General features: G+C 47.2%; 1 protein-coding gene across 1 annotated transcript; it reads left to right on the top strand.

Annotated features, from left to right (window-relative positions):
* Positions 1 to 1,452: 1,452 nt before the first annotated feature.
* Positions 1,453 to 2,870, top strand: LOC124661790. Its single transcript, XM_047199679.1, has 4 exons — positions 1,453 to 1,591; positions 1,700 to 1,713; positions 1,799 to 1,975; positions 2,145 to 2,870. Exons 1-4 carry the CDS (start codon positions 1,453 to 1,455, stop codon positions 2,607 to 2,609), a joined length of 795 nt encoding a protein of 264 aa, XP_047055635.1. The 3' UTR covers positions 2,610 to 2,870.
* The last annotated feature ends 11,647 nt before the right edge of the window (positions 2,871 to 14,517 follow it).

Here is a 14,517-nt window from a genome sequence, read left to right as displayed (position 1 = left end):
CTCCGCCGCGGAAACCATCTGCGTCGCGCTGCCTCTGGACGTGGTGGAGGAGATCCTGATGCGCGTCCCGTCCATGTCGCTGCGCCGCTTGCGCGAGGTCTGCCGGTCGTGGCGCTCCATCGTCTCCGAACCGTCCTTCGTCAAGGCACACGCTGCCTTGCACCCGCCCCTTTTACTCACCCTTGACGGCGCTGAGAACCACATCGACGTGGTGGACTTGTCCGGCAACATCATCAAGCAGATAAACGTCCCAGCGGCCGTGGAAGAAGGGGTGCTGCCAGTGCCAACGCTTCGGGGCCGTTCTATCTTTTCCGGACCGGAAACAGCAACCGTGTCCGTGTGGTCGACCCGACACCTGCGCCATCTCTGCCTTGCCGGTCGACGATCTCGACCCACCGGCGGGGCAGTGGGCGGGCCACTGGCCTCAGCCTAGCTAAACGCCACGGCGGGATTTCTCCACCGGGAACCGCAAGGTGCTTCGCATCGCTACCCTTAACGGCCCCGGCGGCCCGCGCTTCGAGCAGCTGTGCCACTTGAGAGGGTTAACGGTCGTGGTATTGTCACGGTATATTAAAGAAAGGGATAATGAAATTCTTATAAAAGGAAGAAGGAAAAAAATCTTTGAAGGAAGGAGAAAAATACAGAAACCGAAGCTGCAGTGTCATTTTTTGGGCCGATCGATCGGTACGAGCTTGGCAGGCCCGGTCCAAAATATCAGCGGTGGTGAGCCGTCCGCCCGCAGTCAAGGGGAGAAATGGCGGCGGCGCCCCATCCCGACGGCGGCACGAAGACGCGGCAGGAGGACGAGGAAGGACAACCAGGCGCGGAGGACCGCCTCTCTGCGCTGCCGGAGGCGCTGCGGCTGCAGGTTCTCTGCCTCCTCCCCCTCAAGTCCGCCATCCGCACGGGCGTGCTCTCCACCCAGTGGGAGGCGCTCTGGACGCGCCGCTGGCCGGCGCCCTCCTCCCTCGACGTCCGCTTCGCCGCCTACGAGTCCTCGCAACCGATTACCGAAGCCCTCGAGCGGCGCGGGCTGCGGCGCCTCGATCGGTTCGCCCTTTCCTTCGGCATCGGCGAACTCGGCGCGGAGGATTTCCGCCGCTGCGTCGACTACGCCGCCGCCTGCGCCGTCGAGGACCTGCGCGTCCACTACGTCGACCCAACGTTCCCCATCTTCGACTTCCAGTTCCGCCTCCAGCCGGACGACCCCCACCTCACGCGCCTCTCCCTCCGCGGCATCACCATCGGCAACCCGCTCCGCACTTGTGCCTTCCCCGCCCTCGAGGTCATCCAGCTCCGCCGCGTCTACGTCTCCAACATGACAGTCCAACGCCTTATCGCCGGTTGCCCCTCCTCCGCAGCCTCGACTTGCGCTACTGCGCAGGCCTGAACTTCGTCAGCATCGTGGGGGCTGGGGCTCACCTGACGAGCTTCACCGTTGCAGAATGCCCAATGCTCACCAGTATATCTGCCTACGGGGCATCCAGCCTCCGGTCACTCCGTTACAGCGGAGCCTACATTGCTGCCTATAGCATCCCGGTCACCTCGGAGCTTGCCGACCTTTGCATCTGCTCAGGCGACCCGCTCGCGAGTGGACGCGTGTGTGTTATGCACCGGGACCATGCTCGATGATCCGCGCAGGAACCGGCTTGAACTACTCACAAACCTGTCCAACCTCACTTGTGCTTACCCTCTGCAGCGAGCGCCCTACAGGTTCGTCGCCCACCTGCATTTCATGCCAGCCCGTTGATTCCAGTACTAACTTACTCATAACCTTGTTGTTTGCTCCACCTTGCAGACAGTGTCTGCCAGTGCTCGTGCCAGATCAGTTGCCGGCAATGCCGCACCTTGCAAGTTGCAAAATTTGAAAGAGCTTCAGCTGCTGATGTTTGCAATGTCCAATGAAAACCTGGATGACATTTATGTTTTCCTCATGAACTGCTGCGGCCCTCGATTGGAGAGGCTATTTGTGCAGGTGAACCACAGCTCTTATATACTCATTTTTATGGACCCTGGTTGATAGACACTGCTAAAGAAATTGCCGGATGACCTTGAGAAATGCATTCAGATAGTATTTCATGTTTTTGTTGCTTTCTCTTGCTGTGCTTGGTTGGTTTGATGCTTATTACTATGCCCTCTTGCAGCTTCCGGCAAGGGGCTATCAATGTGCTCCAAAGAAAGAACTATCAGGGATCAGAATCAGAGGAAGAGATCGGCCAGTGGAAGAGCTGTCAGAGGGAGAGCCACCTGAGGAAGCTGAGCTAGACGAATATCAATCAGAGGCTTTTGAGAACCTTATGTTGCTGAAGATGATTAATTTCAGGGGTCGCGACAATGGGATGCGGCTGGTAAGGCTTGTGCTGAAGAAGTCTACTCGTCTCAACCAGCTGATACTATTTACTCCCACAATTAATCACCAAAAAGGATCGCGGCCAAGAAAAAATCAGCCCAAAGGGCTCAAGAAGGACCATATGGATACACCCCAATTTATTGAAACAAAACTATTGTCTCTCAGAAAGGCCTCGCCGAACGCTCAGATAATTCTCAGTGAGCCTGATGATAGTGCAATTGAGCCGTTGCACTGTGAGGGTTTTGTCAAGGTTGATTGATTTGTTATTAGTGGATTTTAAGCAGATAATGTGAAATTATCGGAGAGTAGCAACTGTTCTGTAAGATGAAGGGCAAGGTAAATCTTCAAGGTAGGCAGGATGTTGTATTCTGCAGTCCATGAAGGATCATGGAGTATACTGTATGGCCCTCATATGCACCTTAGCTCCTGAAGACTATCGCATCATGTTTATCCACTGTAGGAGGCTGGACAAGAATTTCTTATGAAAATACTGTAGGAGGCTGAGTGTCTGAGACTTGCTATGCCCTATCTCTGTTCTCCCCCGCAAAAAAAAAAATCTTTGTTCTCCTCAATCTTCATTTAGTTAATTGCTGTAATCAGTTGGATCGACAGATGACAGTAATAGTTGCACTCTTATGTTCTTCCACTTATCTTTGTTTATTATTACCGTTGCCGATTTTAGAGTTAACCTCCTTTCACGCATGACGATATAAAAAATTGTTGTCCTCAAGTTCAAGAGAAGAACATAATTATGCACAATGATATGGAGTTTGTTTTCGGGAGAGAGGGAATAATTTGGACTTCAACTGGCATGAATCCTAGAAACTGTGTCCTGATTGTGGCGGTTGAGGCCAAATTCCGTATCTTATATCAGATGTTGATTAGTGGCCGTTGAGGCCAAATATCGTATCTTATATCAGATATTGACTTGCCTAGTTGCCTGTCACTTCAGTGCACCTGAATATGTGTCATTTTCTAGTACATGTGTTCTAGTGTAAATTCAGTTTAGCCTCACTGGACAAGTTGCAGCCCTACACTGTAACAGGCAGAACTTGTAGCTGTTGACACACCATCATGCTAGGCTTGCTTGCTGATGTCTCAGGTCAAACCTCTCTAATTAATCGTCATCTGGTGCCTTGCTGGTGTTGGTCATGCATAAAGAAAAAAGGGAACGAAGAAAGAGAACATATTGGCATGACCTGAACTCCTGAAGACCATTGCACCTTAACTCTTGAAGACTATTGCAGATACCACTGTGGATAAACTGATCATAATTCAGTGCAACAGCAGGACAAGAATTTCTTAAGAAAATACTGTAGGAGGCTGAGAGCCTGGGATTCGCTATGCCCTATCTTTGCACTCCTCAATCTTCATTTAGTTCATTGCTGTAATCAGTTGGAGCGACAGAATGTTATGTTTCTCCAATTTTCCTTGTTTGTTATTACTATTGCTGATTTTTAGAGTGAACCCTCTTTTAAAGAAAGGGTTGTTGTCCTCAAGCTCAAGAGAAGAACTTAATTCTGCACAATGAAATGATTTTTTTTTTGAGGGCGGTAATAATTTGGAGTTCAACTGGCACGAATCCTGGAAACTATGCCCTGATTTGTGGCACTTGAGGCCAAATTCCGCATCTTATCCACTTCTGTAATTATATCTGCATATATAGTTTCCTTTGCATGTAGTTTAGATAGTTAAGGAGCTGCTGGCAGTCGTGAAGCTTCAGTACACACAAAAGGCGAGATGCCAGGCCATCAGCCATCAAGGCTGACCATCAGCTATTGATTTTACAAACCAAAAACATGTTGCAGCTATTAAGCATTGCCCACCAGCTTTCCCACAATGCCAAATATGAAGTACATAAAGGAAGGAGTACCCAGATGCTATACTTGTTTAAGAGCTAGTAGTTGGCGGCATTGGAGGCAAGTTGTCATTTTAGATCAGATGGTCTCCAACAGTCTGTCCTTAACAAATCACATATAACAACTTCTGTTTTTACATCATTACATCACAAAGGAAAACAACTAGAATCAAATGCACACAACGGCGTCTGAAACATGTGCAAGTTTCTTGTACGAATTGAGAGTTCACCATATTTTGGAAGATGATCTAAAATATGCAGTTAGTAAACACACATCTAATCTGGATGATTGTTAAAAGTTACACAGCTGTGTTTTCTTCCATCTGCTTCTTACTATTTTATCCCCTCTCTCTGTTTTTTTAGGATTAATGGTTGCGGACCAAAACAATTCCGAATTAGCAAAAGAACAGGAGAAAGAAACCATACTCGTTTCACATGTACAGACAGAGCAACCATGAACGCATGATGAAACACCAAAATCAAGGAAAGGGAGAAAAAGAAGGCATGCGTGATAGAAAATCACAAGCTTGTTGGAGCCCTGCTGACAATGCACTTTTCTCTAGATTTTATTTTCAAACTAATTTCAGTGAAGAAAAAAAGGATTTTACGAGGAGAAGAATATTTACTGGTATTCCTATAGCAGTGTCTTAATTCAATAATGCTTTCCTGCACCTAAGAACTGTTGTGTGTATCTTAGCTTTTGAGATGGATGCACTTCAAAACCACAATCTACATTCTAGAATAAAACATGTAGAAGACATTCAGTAATATCAGCAAATCTCTTCTTGTCCACTGTGATATATATATTGTCATAGCAGGGTATGAATGCTCAAGGGAATCAATGTCCAATGCCTCAAATTTGTACCTACATAATAGAAATAGAGATTCAGTTCATACATGAAAAAAATTGCAAGCACTTGAGGCGCAAATTTCAAATAAATAAGCATATTACCGAGCGAAGGTAATTACTGGTTTTATTTCTACCCAACACAAGAACAAGTAATCAACATTACATATAACTCACTGCATCTCTTGCTCTCACTGTATCTCTTGCTCTAACAGTATAATAGAGGTATTTCATGCTTGTGTACTCTGTAGTGCTCACGAACATGCAAAACCGGCATAATACAAACATCAACACAAAACCGACATGGCACTCCTGGTCCCAGAACAAACTGACACCTGAGAACTTTTAGTGATCACAAAAACCGTTAACACCTTTTCTTTCTGGTCCAAAGTTGTTCGTTGTCTATGGATTATCTTACAACACTACTTTCATCACGACCGTCTACTAAAATGCAAAACCAAGTAGTAGAATGACTATTTTGATTCCTGGCCTTATTTTTACTAATGTTGAAGCCATATAACATAAAAGAATATTAAATAATTTGGTCAACTAACATAGGCATGAAGTTTATTCTAGAAAGTCCTGAGCTAGTAGATGTACCATCAGAAATAAAGTTTGCTAGAATATACATATCCCGATCATTAACAAGAACAGGAATGGTATAACATCTCATCTACACCTTTGACCCTTCGTAGTTTTCTTCTCACATGTTCCACAGGAACAAAGCATTTTTTTTCTGGATTTTCCTTTCAAACTACTACCTCGGTTCCTATTTAATCGACGCCAGCCATCACATACGCATATGCTCTGGTAGGCTCCACTGTGCGTCGATTAAAACGGTATGGGGAAAGTAATTTCCATGCCTGTCCGAAGAAAGAAAAAAAAGGGATTTCATACGGGGAGAAGAATATTAATTTTATTTACTGGAAAGAAGTTCTGAGAGGCGCAAAACCAGCATATATAATATGAACATCAACACAGAACCAGCATGGCGCTGCTGGTCTCAAAACAAATTGGGTCAAGAGAACTTGCAGTGCTCACCAGAACCTTTCTCACATTTTCTTGCTGCTCTAATTAATGTTCTTTACTGTCAATGGATTTTCTTCTAACACTAATTTCATCAGGAGCTACAAAAATCCATATATAACATCAAGACATTATGAAATAATCTGGTCAAATAACATAGTCATGATGAGACCTGAGCTAGTAGAAGAATTATTTTACATATTTTCTCACAACTATTGTTGACCACAAAGCATTGTCATTGTTGAACACACAAATGCACTTTTCTCTGGATTTTCTCAGAGGAAAAAAAAGGATTTCATAACAAGTAGAAGAATTATTTTACATATTTACAATATTAGCTGGAAAGTAAGTAATGAATTTGAACCCCCCAAACCCCCCTTTAGGGCCATAGTTCTGAGAGGCATAGCTCCCCCCTGTAGCCGCCCCCCTGTGTCGAGGCTCGCATAGCCTCCTCCCCTGCCGGGCATACCCTCCCCCCTACCCCTGCCCCCACCGTCGCCTGGGGGCATAGCTCCCCCCTATTCCCGCGCCCCCCGTGCATAGCTCCCCCCTCTACCCGCGCCCTACACTACTCTATCCCTATGCTACTTGGACTGATACCCTCGCTGAGAAGGACGTTTATATATCGGTGCGAATCGCAGCCAACTAGCGATGTGGGACTATTCAGTTCGCCCCACCCCAGGTTCAGTCCAACTCACCTCTTCTAGCGATGGGAGTCCGCCGCCTCTCCCGCTCCGCCGCGGCTCCCGCTTCTGTCCTCAAGTCTCGCAAGCGTGGGGCGGAGTACGGCGACGTGCCTCGATGCGCAACCGACGAGGGCGTCGTCGTCGACGGAGCAGCGCCGGCTGCATCGTGGCCGGCGCACCGGACGCCGCCGCCGAAGTAAGCAGCAGCGAAGCGACGGCGAGGAGGAGAGTATGGCGAGGTGGCAGGAGTTTTCGCAGGCACCCACCGCCGTGGCAGCCTCGGTGAGATCGATCTGGATTCTGGAAGCTGTTCTTGGCTGAGACGGGAGGGAGAAGACGAAGAGTGAGCGAAAGCCGAAATGGGCCTCCTCGGCTCTGTAAGAAAGAACGATCACGCTGGGCTGGGCTAGGCTACCGTGGGCCCAAATAGCGTGAAGGCCCATGACAGTGGTCGATTAGTTCTGATGTACGTACGCGTTGTAAAAAAAACAGTACTCCACCTGCATGTAGTCCTCATATTCTCGGGAAAAAAATGTAAACCTCGTCGTGTAAAGTTATTCGTTTTGATGTATTTTCACCATAATATTGTGTCGTCTAAAACCGTGATAGTATTTAGTGGTGAATTATTCTACGTGAATTATTCTACTAACAACTCTTGCAGCAATCATCTTCTGCAGATGGATTAAAAATGGAATAGCTACTTAGTTGCAGTCATTTTCCAAATGGTTTAAATATGAAGTAGCTACTTATTTGAACCCCATCTTAGCCCTATATTTTTTAGATAAAAGGCAACTTTGCTCGACTTTAAATTAACAACGCCATAGTACCACACATAATTTAGGATTACAACTCACACCAACGCTGCGCCCTACAGCTTAGCCAAGTACATAACAGAAGAGCTCAAAAAAAGTACATAACAGAAACAAAAACACCGTCACACAACGGTCGGCGACCCCACAACACCTCGACATCTAATGCAATGGAAGGATTAGGTCTTCACGCTCTTGGCTTCATGGACGCATACAGCCCCTTAGCTCGCGCTCCATCTAGCACAGCCCTTCGTTTTTCACTCCCTTAAACTTTGGCCTCCAAAACTGCAGAAAAATAATAGTTTTATATATAATATCAGCAGGGTGGTTAATGACCTTTCTTTTATGGTAAGCTTGTTACGCGTATTTCAAACCAGCGGAAGCCGCTAAGTACATGGATAACAGCCGCAACCTACTGTCATTGTTCTTTCAGTTGAACCGATATCTGTCGGGAGCAATTGACACAATGTTGGAAGAGTTCACTGAGCCCAAGGAGGAGACGAAAGGAAAGGAACCAATGGAGGGTGAGGTTCACACACCAGTTTCACCTATTACACCTAGGTACTTTCCTAGTAGTTCCCATGGAGGATATGAGGGTGGAAAGGAATCCGGAAACCATCAGCGTTCCGAGACTCCTATAGAAAACTCCACAGGTTGGCGTTGGGGATCGGACACCGGAACCCATAGTGATTCAGTTAGATGTAATCCCGAGATGAATGAGGACGCCACAACCCAGTTCCAGAACTATCAGTATAATAGGGGAGACTATGAGGAGTATCCTATACTGATTGAGTCGGATACTGATGGTGGAAATACCTATGGCGGAGTCACAGGGGAGTACACCCGATGGGTGGATTATGATGCATTGAATGATCAGTTCATGAACACAGATTTCTCCCTGGGATCATCCTCTGATTCTGACCACCAGCCAACGGGAAAACCCTATGTTCCAGATTTTGTCAGGAGGACTACACGTTCGACCGGATGGAAGTCTGGGATGTACCGGGAGTGAAGTACGACTAGAGACCACCATGGGAGGCGAGACTACAATACAGTTGTACCACATGTATTGTAGTATGTAATATTTGTAGAAATTTGTACATATAATTCAATAAGTGAGTTTGCATACTCACATCGTTACTGAGTATTGTAATAAACCACTTAAGTATGTATATACATGGTATATGTTTTGTATGATTTGGATTTGCTTCTTGATTTCCATTGCGTGACTAGTTCTGTGCACAAAGTTGAGCTCAGAAAACTTGCGCATGGAGTAACTATGAGTACCACTTTGTGTTGCAGAACTAAGGGGATATGTCGGGAGCGACGGGTGAGGAGAGTGAAGCACAGTGATACGCGTACAGCACGCGTCCGTTGGGAACCCCAAGAGGAAGGTGTGATGCGTACAGCGGCAAGTTTTCCCTCAGTAAGAAACCAAGGTTTATCGAACCAGTAGGAGCCAAGAAGCACGTTGAAGGTTGATGGCGGCGGGATGTAGTGCGGCGCAACACCAAGGATTCCGCCGCCAACGTGGAACCTGCACAACACAACCAAAGTACTTTGCCCCAACGAAACAGTGAGGTTGTCAATCTCACCGGCTTGCTGTAACAAAGGATTAGATGTATAGTGTGGATGATGATTGTTTGCAGAAAACGAGTAGAACAAGTATTGCAGTAGATTGTATTCAATGTAAAAGAATGGACCGGGGTCCACAGTTCACTAGAGGTGTCTCTCCCATAAGATAAATAGCATGTTGGGTGAACAAATTACGGTCGGGCAATTGACAAATAGAGAGGGCATGACAATGCACATACATGATATGATGAATATTGTGAGATTTAATTGGGCATTACGACAAAGTACATAGACCGCTATCCAGCATGCATCTATGCCTAAAAAGTCCACCTTCAGGTTATCATCCGAACCCCTTCCGGTATTAAGTTGCAAACAACGGACAATTGCATTAAGTATGGTGCGTAATGTAATCAATAACTACATCCTCGGATATAGCATCAATGTTTTATCCCTAGTGGCAACAGCACATCCACAACCTTAGAACTTTATGTCACCGTCCCGGATTTAATGGAGGCATGAACCCACTATCGAGCATAAATACTCCCTCTTGGAGTTAAGAGTAAAAACTTGGCCAGAGCCTCTACTAATAACGGAGAGCATGCAAGATCATAAACAACACATAGGTAATAGATTGATAATCAACATAACATAGTATTCTCTATCCATCGGATCCCGACAAACACAACATATAGCATTACAGATAGATGATCTTGATCATGTTAGGCAGCTCACAAGATCCGACAATGAAGCACATAAGGATAAGACAACCATCTAGCTACTGCTATGGACCCATAGTCCAGGGGTGAACTACTCACTCATCACTCCGGAGGCGACCATGGCGGTGAAGAGTCCTCCGGGAGATGATCCCCCTCTCCGGCAGGGTGCCGGAGGCGATGTCCTGAATCCCCCGAGATGGGATTGGCGGCGGCGGCGTCTCTGGAAGGTTTTCCGTATCGTGGCTCTCGGTCTTGGGGGTTTCGCGACGAAGACTATATGTAGGCGGAAGGGCAGCCTCGGAGGCGACGCGAGGGGCCCACACAATAGGGCCGCGCGGCCAGGAGGTGGGCCGCGCCACCCTGGCGTGTCGCCGCCTCGTCGCCCCACTTCGTTACGTCTTCGGTCTTCTGGAAGCTTCGTGGCAAAATAGGCCCCTGGGCGTTGATTTCGTCCAATTCCGAGAATAATTCCTTACTAGGATTTCTGAAACCAAAAACAGCGTAAAACGAGCAATCGGCTCTTCGGCATCTCGTTAATAGGTTAGTGCCGAAAAATGCATAAATATGACATAAAGTATGCATAAAACATGTAGATATCATCAATAATGTGGCATGGAACATAAGAAATTATCGATACGTCGGAGACGTATCAGCATCCCCAAGCTTAGTTCCTGCTCGTCCCGAGCAGTAAACGATAACAAAGATAATTTCTGGAGTGACATGCCATCATAACCTTGATCATACTATTGTAAGCATATGTAATGAATGCAGCGATCAAAACAATGGTAATGACATGAGTAAACAAATGAATCATAAAGCAAAGACTTTTCATAAATAGTACTTTCAAGACAAGCATTAATAAGTCTTGCATAAGAGTTAACTCATAAAGCAATAAATCAAAGTAAAGGTATTGATGCAACACAAAGGAAGATTAAGTTTCAGTGGTTGCTTTCAACTTATAACATGTATATCTCATGGATATTGTCAATGTAAAGTAATATAACAAGTGCAATATGCTAGTATGTAGGAATAAATGCACAGTTCACACAAGTGTTTGCTTCTTGAGGTGGAGAGAAATAGGTGAACTGACTCAACATAAAAGTAAAAGAAAGGCCCTTCGCAGAGGGAAGCATCGATTGCTATATTTGTGCTAGAGCTTTGGTTTTGAAAACATGAAACAATTTTGTCAACGGTAGTATCTTACAAGTTGCAAGCCTCATGCATAGTATACTAATAGTGCCCGCACCTTGTCCTAATTAGCTTGGATTACCAGGATTATCATCGCAATACACATGTTTTAACCAAGTGTCACAAAGGGGTACCTCTATGCCGCTCTGTACAAAGGTCTAAGGAGAAAGCTCGCATTTGGATTTCTCGCTTTTGATTATTCTCAACTTAGACATCCATACCGGGACAACATAGACAACAGATAATGGACTCCTCTTTAATGCATAAGCATGTAGCAACAATTAATGTTCTCATATGAGATTGAGGATATATGTCCAAAATTGAAACTTCCACCATGATTCATGGCTTTAGTTAGCGGCCCAATGTTCTTCTCTAACAATATGCATGCTCTAACCATTAAATGAGTGGTAAATCTCCCTTACTTCAGACAAGACGGACATGCATAGCAACTCACATGATATTCAACAAAGAGTAGTTGATGGCGTCCCCAGGAACATGGTTATCGCACAACAAGCAACTTAATAAGAGATAAAGTGTATAAGTACATATTCAATACCACAATAGTTTTTAAGCTATTTGTCCCATGAGCTATATATTGCAAAGGTGAATGATGGAAATTTTAAAGGTAGCACTCAAGCAATTTACTTTGGAATGGCGTAGAAATACCATGTAGTAGGTAGGTATGGTGGACACAAATGGCATAGTGGTTGGCTCAAGGATTTTGGATGCATGAGAAGTATTCCCTCTCGATACAAGGTTTAGGCTAGCAAGGTTATTTGAAACAAACACAAGGATGAACCGGTGCAGCAAAACTCACATAAAAGACATATTGTAAACATTATAAGACTCTACACCGTCTTCCTTGTTGTTCAAAACTCAATACTAGAAATTATCTAGACTTTAGAGAGAGACCAAATATGCAAACCAAATTTTAGCAAGCTCTATGTATTTCTTCATTAGTAGGTGCAAAGTATATGAAGCAAGAGCTTAAACATGAGCACAACAATTGCCAAGTATCAAATTATTCAAGACATTTTAGAATTACTACATGTAGCATTTCCCGATTCCAACCATATAACAGTTTAACGAAGAAGATTCAACCTTCGCCATGAATACTATGAGTAAAGCCTAAGGACATATTTGTCCATATGCAACAGAGGAGCGTGTCTCTCTCACACACAATGAATGCTAGGATCCATTTTATTCAAACAAAACAAAAACAAACCGACGCTCCAAGCAAAGCACATAAGATGTGATGGAATAAAAATATAGTTTCAGGGGAGGAACCTGATAATGTTGTCGATGAAGAAGGGGATGCCTTGGGCATCCCCAAGCTTAGACGCTTGAGTATTCTTAAAATATGCAGGGGTGAACCACCGGTGTCGTGGATGTGGCCACGGCAGATGCTACAGGGGGTAGCACTTCGTTGATGCGAGGGGAAGGGAACATCGCCATCTACGGGTCGAGGTGCAAGAGACGCAAGGGTTTTACCCAGGTTCAGCCCCTCCGGAGAGTAAAAGGCCTACGTCCTGCTAGATCTTTATTGCTCAGTGGAGAATTACAATGGGGGGGCTCAGTCGGCGGCTACGCCGTGAGCTTACAAAGGGAGATTAGATCTCGAATCAAGTGTCCTCTAGGGTTTAAGCTCGGGGTTTATATAGACACCCCCGATCTAGGGTTACATGGCGATAACTCCGAATCGTATTTGTTGCTATTAATCCGGGATTCTTAACCCCCTTGCAAGTAATCTTCTAATCCAGTCGCACAGATCTTCTCCTTAGGATCGCGGCCCAGTCGCCTTTGGGCCCAGTCGCTTGGGCGACTGGCAGTCCACCCGGGCCTTCGTCTTCACGGCGAGTGGGACTGGCGACCCACCCCCTATGGGCATATCCCCATCAGTAGTCCCCGAGCGCGGTGGTGATGAAGCGTAGATTTATGGCAAGTCTTGGAGAGGCGCAGTCATGGATCAAGTTGAATCGCCTCCGGGCTCCCAAAGATAAAGTTGCGGATTCGGCGCCAGTCTCTAATTGCCAGGCCTTGATCAGTCAGTCGGCGTAGGACAGTCGGCGTCAGCCAGTCGTCGTGGGCCAGTCGGCGTATGACAGTCGGTGTTAGCCAGTCGTCGTGGGCCAGTCGGCGCGCATTCACCATGAAGACACGTGGAGGAGCCAACGGCTGGATTTCACGTTGACCGAGGCGTGAACCACTTGCATGCTGTTAACCGTTGGACCTGACGTGACCGCTAACGGCTAGTTTAACGGCTATTCAGCCGGAACCGGCGCGGATCTCGACCGTTGATTGCGGGGCGGCGATTCCGGGACGATTTAACGAACGGATTTCATCCTTAATCTGGGCGAGTGCGGGTGGTATAAAGGATCACCCCCGGGATTAGGGTTCGTCACTCCTCCGCACTCTTCTCCCATCTTCTCCCCATCTCATCTTCATTCCAAGCTTCACGCGCATCCATGGCGACGAAAGGCTGGGGCAAGTCGAAGGTCACGCGGGAGTCTCTCCTCCCGTACGTTGCGTCCGGGGTCATCCCCGAGTTCAATAAGGAGCGATGGCGGGTCCCGCCGGCGAAAGAGGTGGAGCCCCTCCCGCGGCCTGGGGAGTTCGTGCTCTTCCTGAGCTTCCTTGATCGCGGGTTCGCTCTCCCCACCTCCGATTTCCTCCGGCAGCTGCTGGCCTTCTACAGCATCAAGGTCTCCGACCTCGGGCCGCACAGCGTCCAACAAATTTCTCTGTTTGTGGCGTTGTGCGAATGCTACTTGGGCTGTCCGCCCTACTTCCCGCTGTGGGTGTCCATCTTCCATGGGCGGGCGACTCGGGCCAGCAAGAACAGCGAAGCACTCATCCCGAACGGCGGGATCACCTTCCAGGTGAAGTCCGGGGAAAGCTTCATCGACATGGCGCTCCCCAAGAAGGCGCAGTCACTGTGGCGCCGCTTCTGGTTTACGCCAAGGAGTACACTCCCCCGGCGAGGTCCGCATTCCCCGTACAGCCCCGAGCCAAGCGTCCCGCGGCGCCTCAATGTCCGGTCGCTACCGCGCGAGCAGGAGGAGGTGGTGAAGGAGATGTGCCAAGCGATCCAGGCGCTGAAGGATAGTGGCCTGACGGCGGTTGATATGTACAACTGCTGGCTTGGTCGGCGGCTGATCCCCCTGCGGTGCCGAGCTCAACCCATGTGGGAATACCGGGGGCAAAACGACCGCACCCGGTCGACGGCGACCGAGTGGGACGAGGGCGAGTACCGGAAGGCGCTCGCCAAGATCACCACGGCCACTTTTACCTCCTTCGAGGACGGCTCTGCAGCCTTACTCCGAAGAAGCCCCGGCGCCCCAGGTATCATTTTAGTATAAGGACTCCGCATGGCTTGGCCTCATTTTCTCATTTCTGACTCGTTTCCTTGATTCAAATGTAGCGCTGCGCGAAAATCGCAGACCACCTTCCTCCCCTTGCCGG

This window comes from Lolium rigidum, chromosome 1 (assembly GCF_022539505.1).
Source record: "Lolium rigidum isolate FL_2022 chromosome 1, APGP_CSIRO_Lrig_0.1, whole genome shotgun sequence".
Taxonomy (NCBI): Eukaryota; Viridiplantae; Streptophyta; class Magnoliopsida; order Poales; family Poaceae; genus Lolium; species Lolium rigidum.
Note: the sequence above shows the minus strand (reverse complement) of the source record. Positions and strands in the feature narration are given on the sequence as shown.

Excerpts from the sequence above, each read along its gene's own strand:
- LOC124661790 (XM_047199679.1), top strand. The coding sequence starts at position 1,453 with ATGCTCACCAGTATATCTGCCTACGGGGCATCCAGCCTCCGGTCACTC. Across the intron at positions 1,976-2,144 it reads TGGAGAGGCTATTTGTGCAG|CTTCCGGCAAGGGGCTATCA; the intron begins GTGAACCACAGC and ends GCCCTCTTGCAG.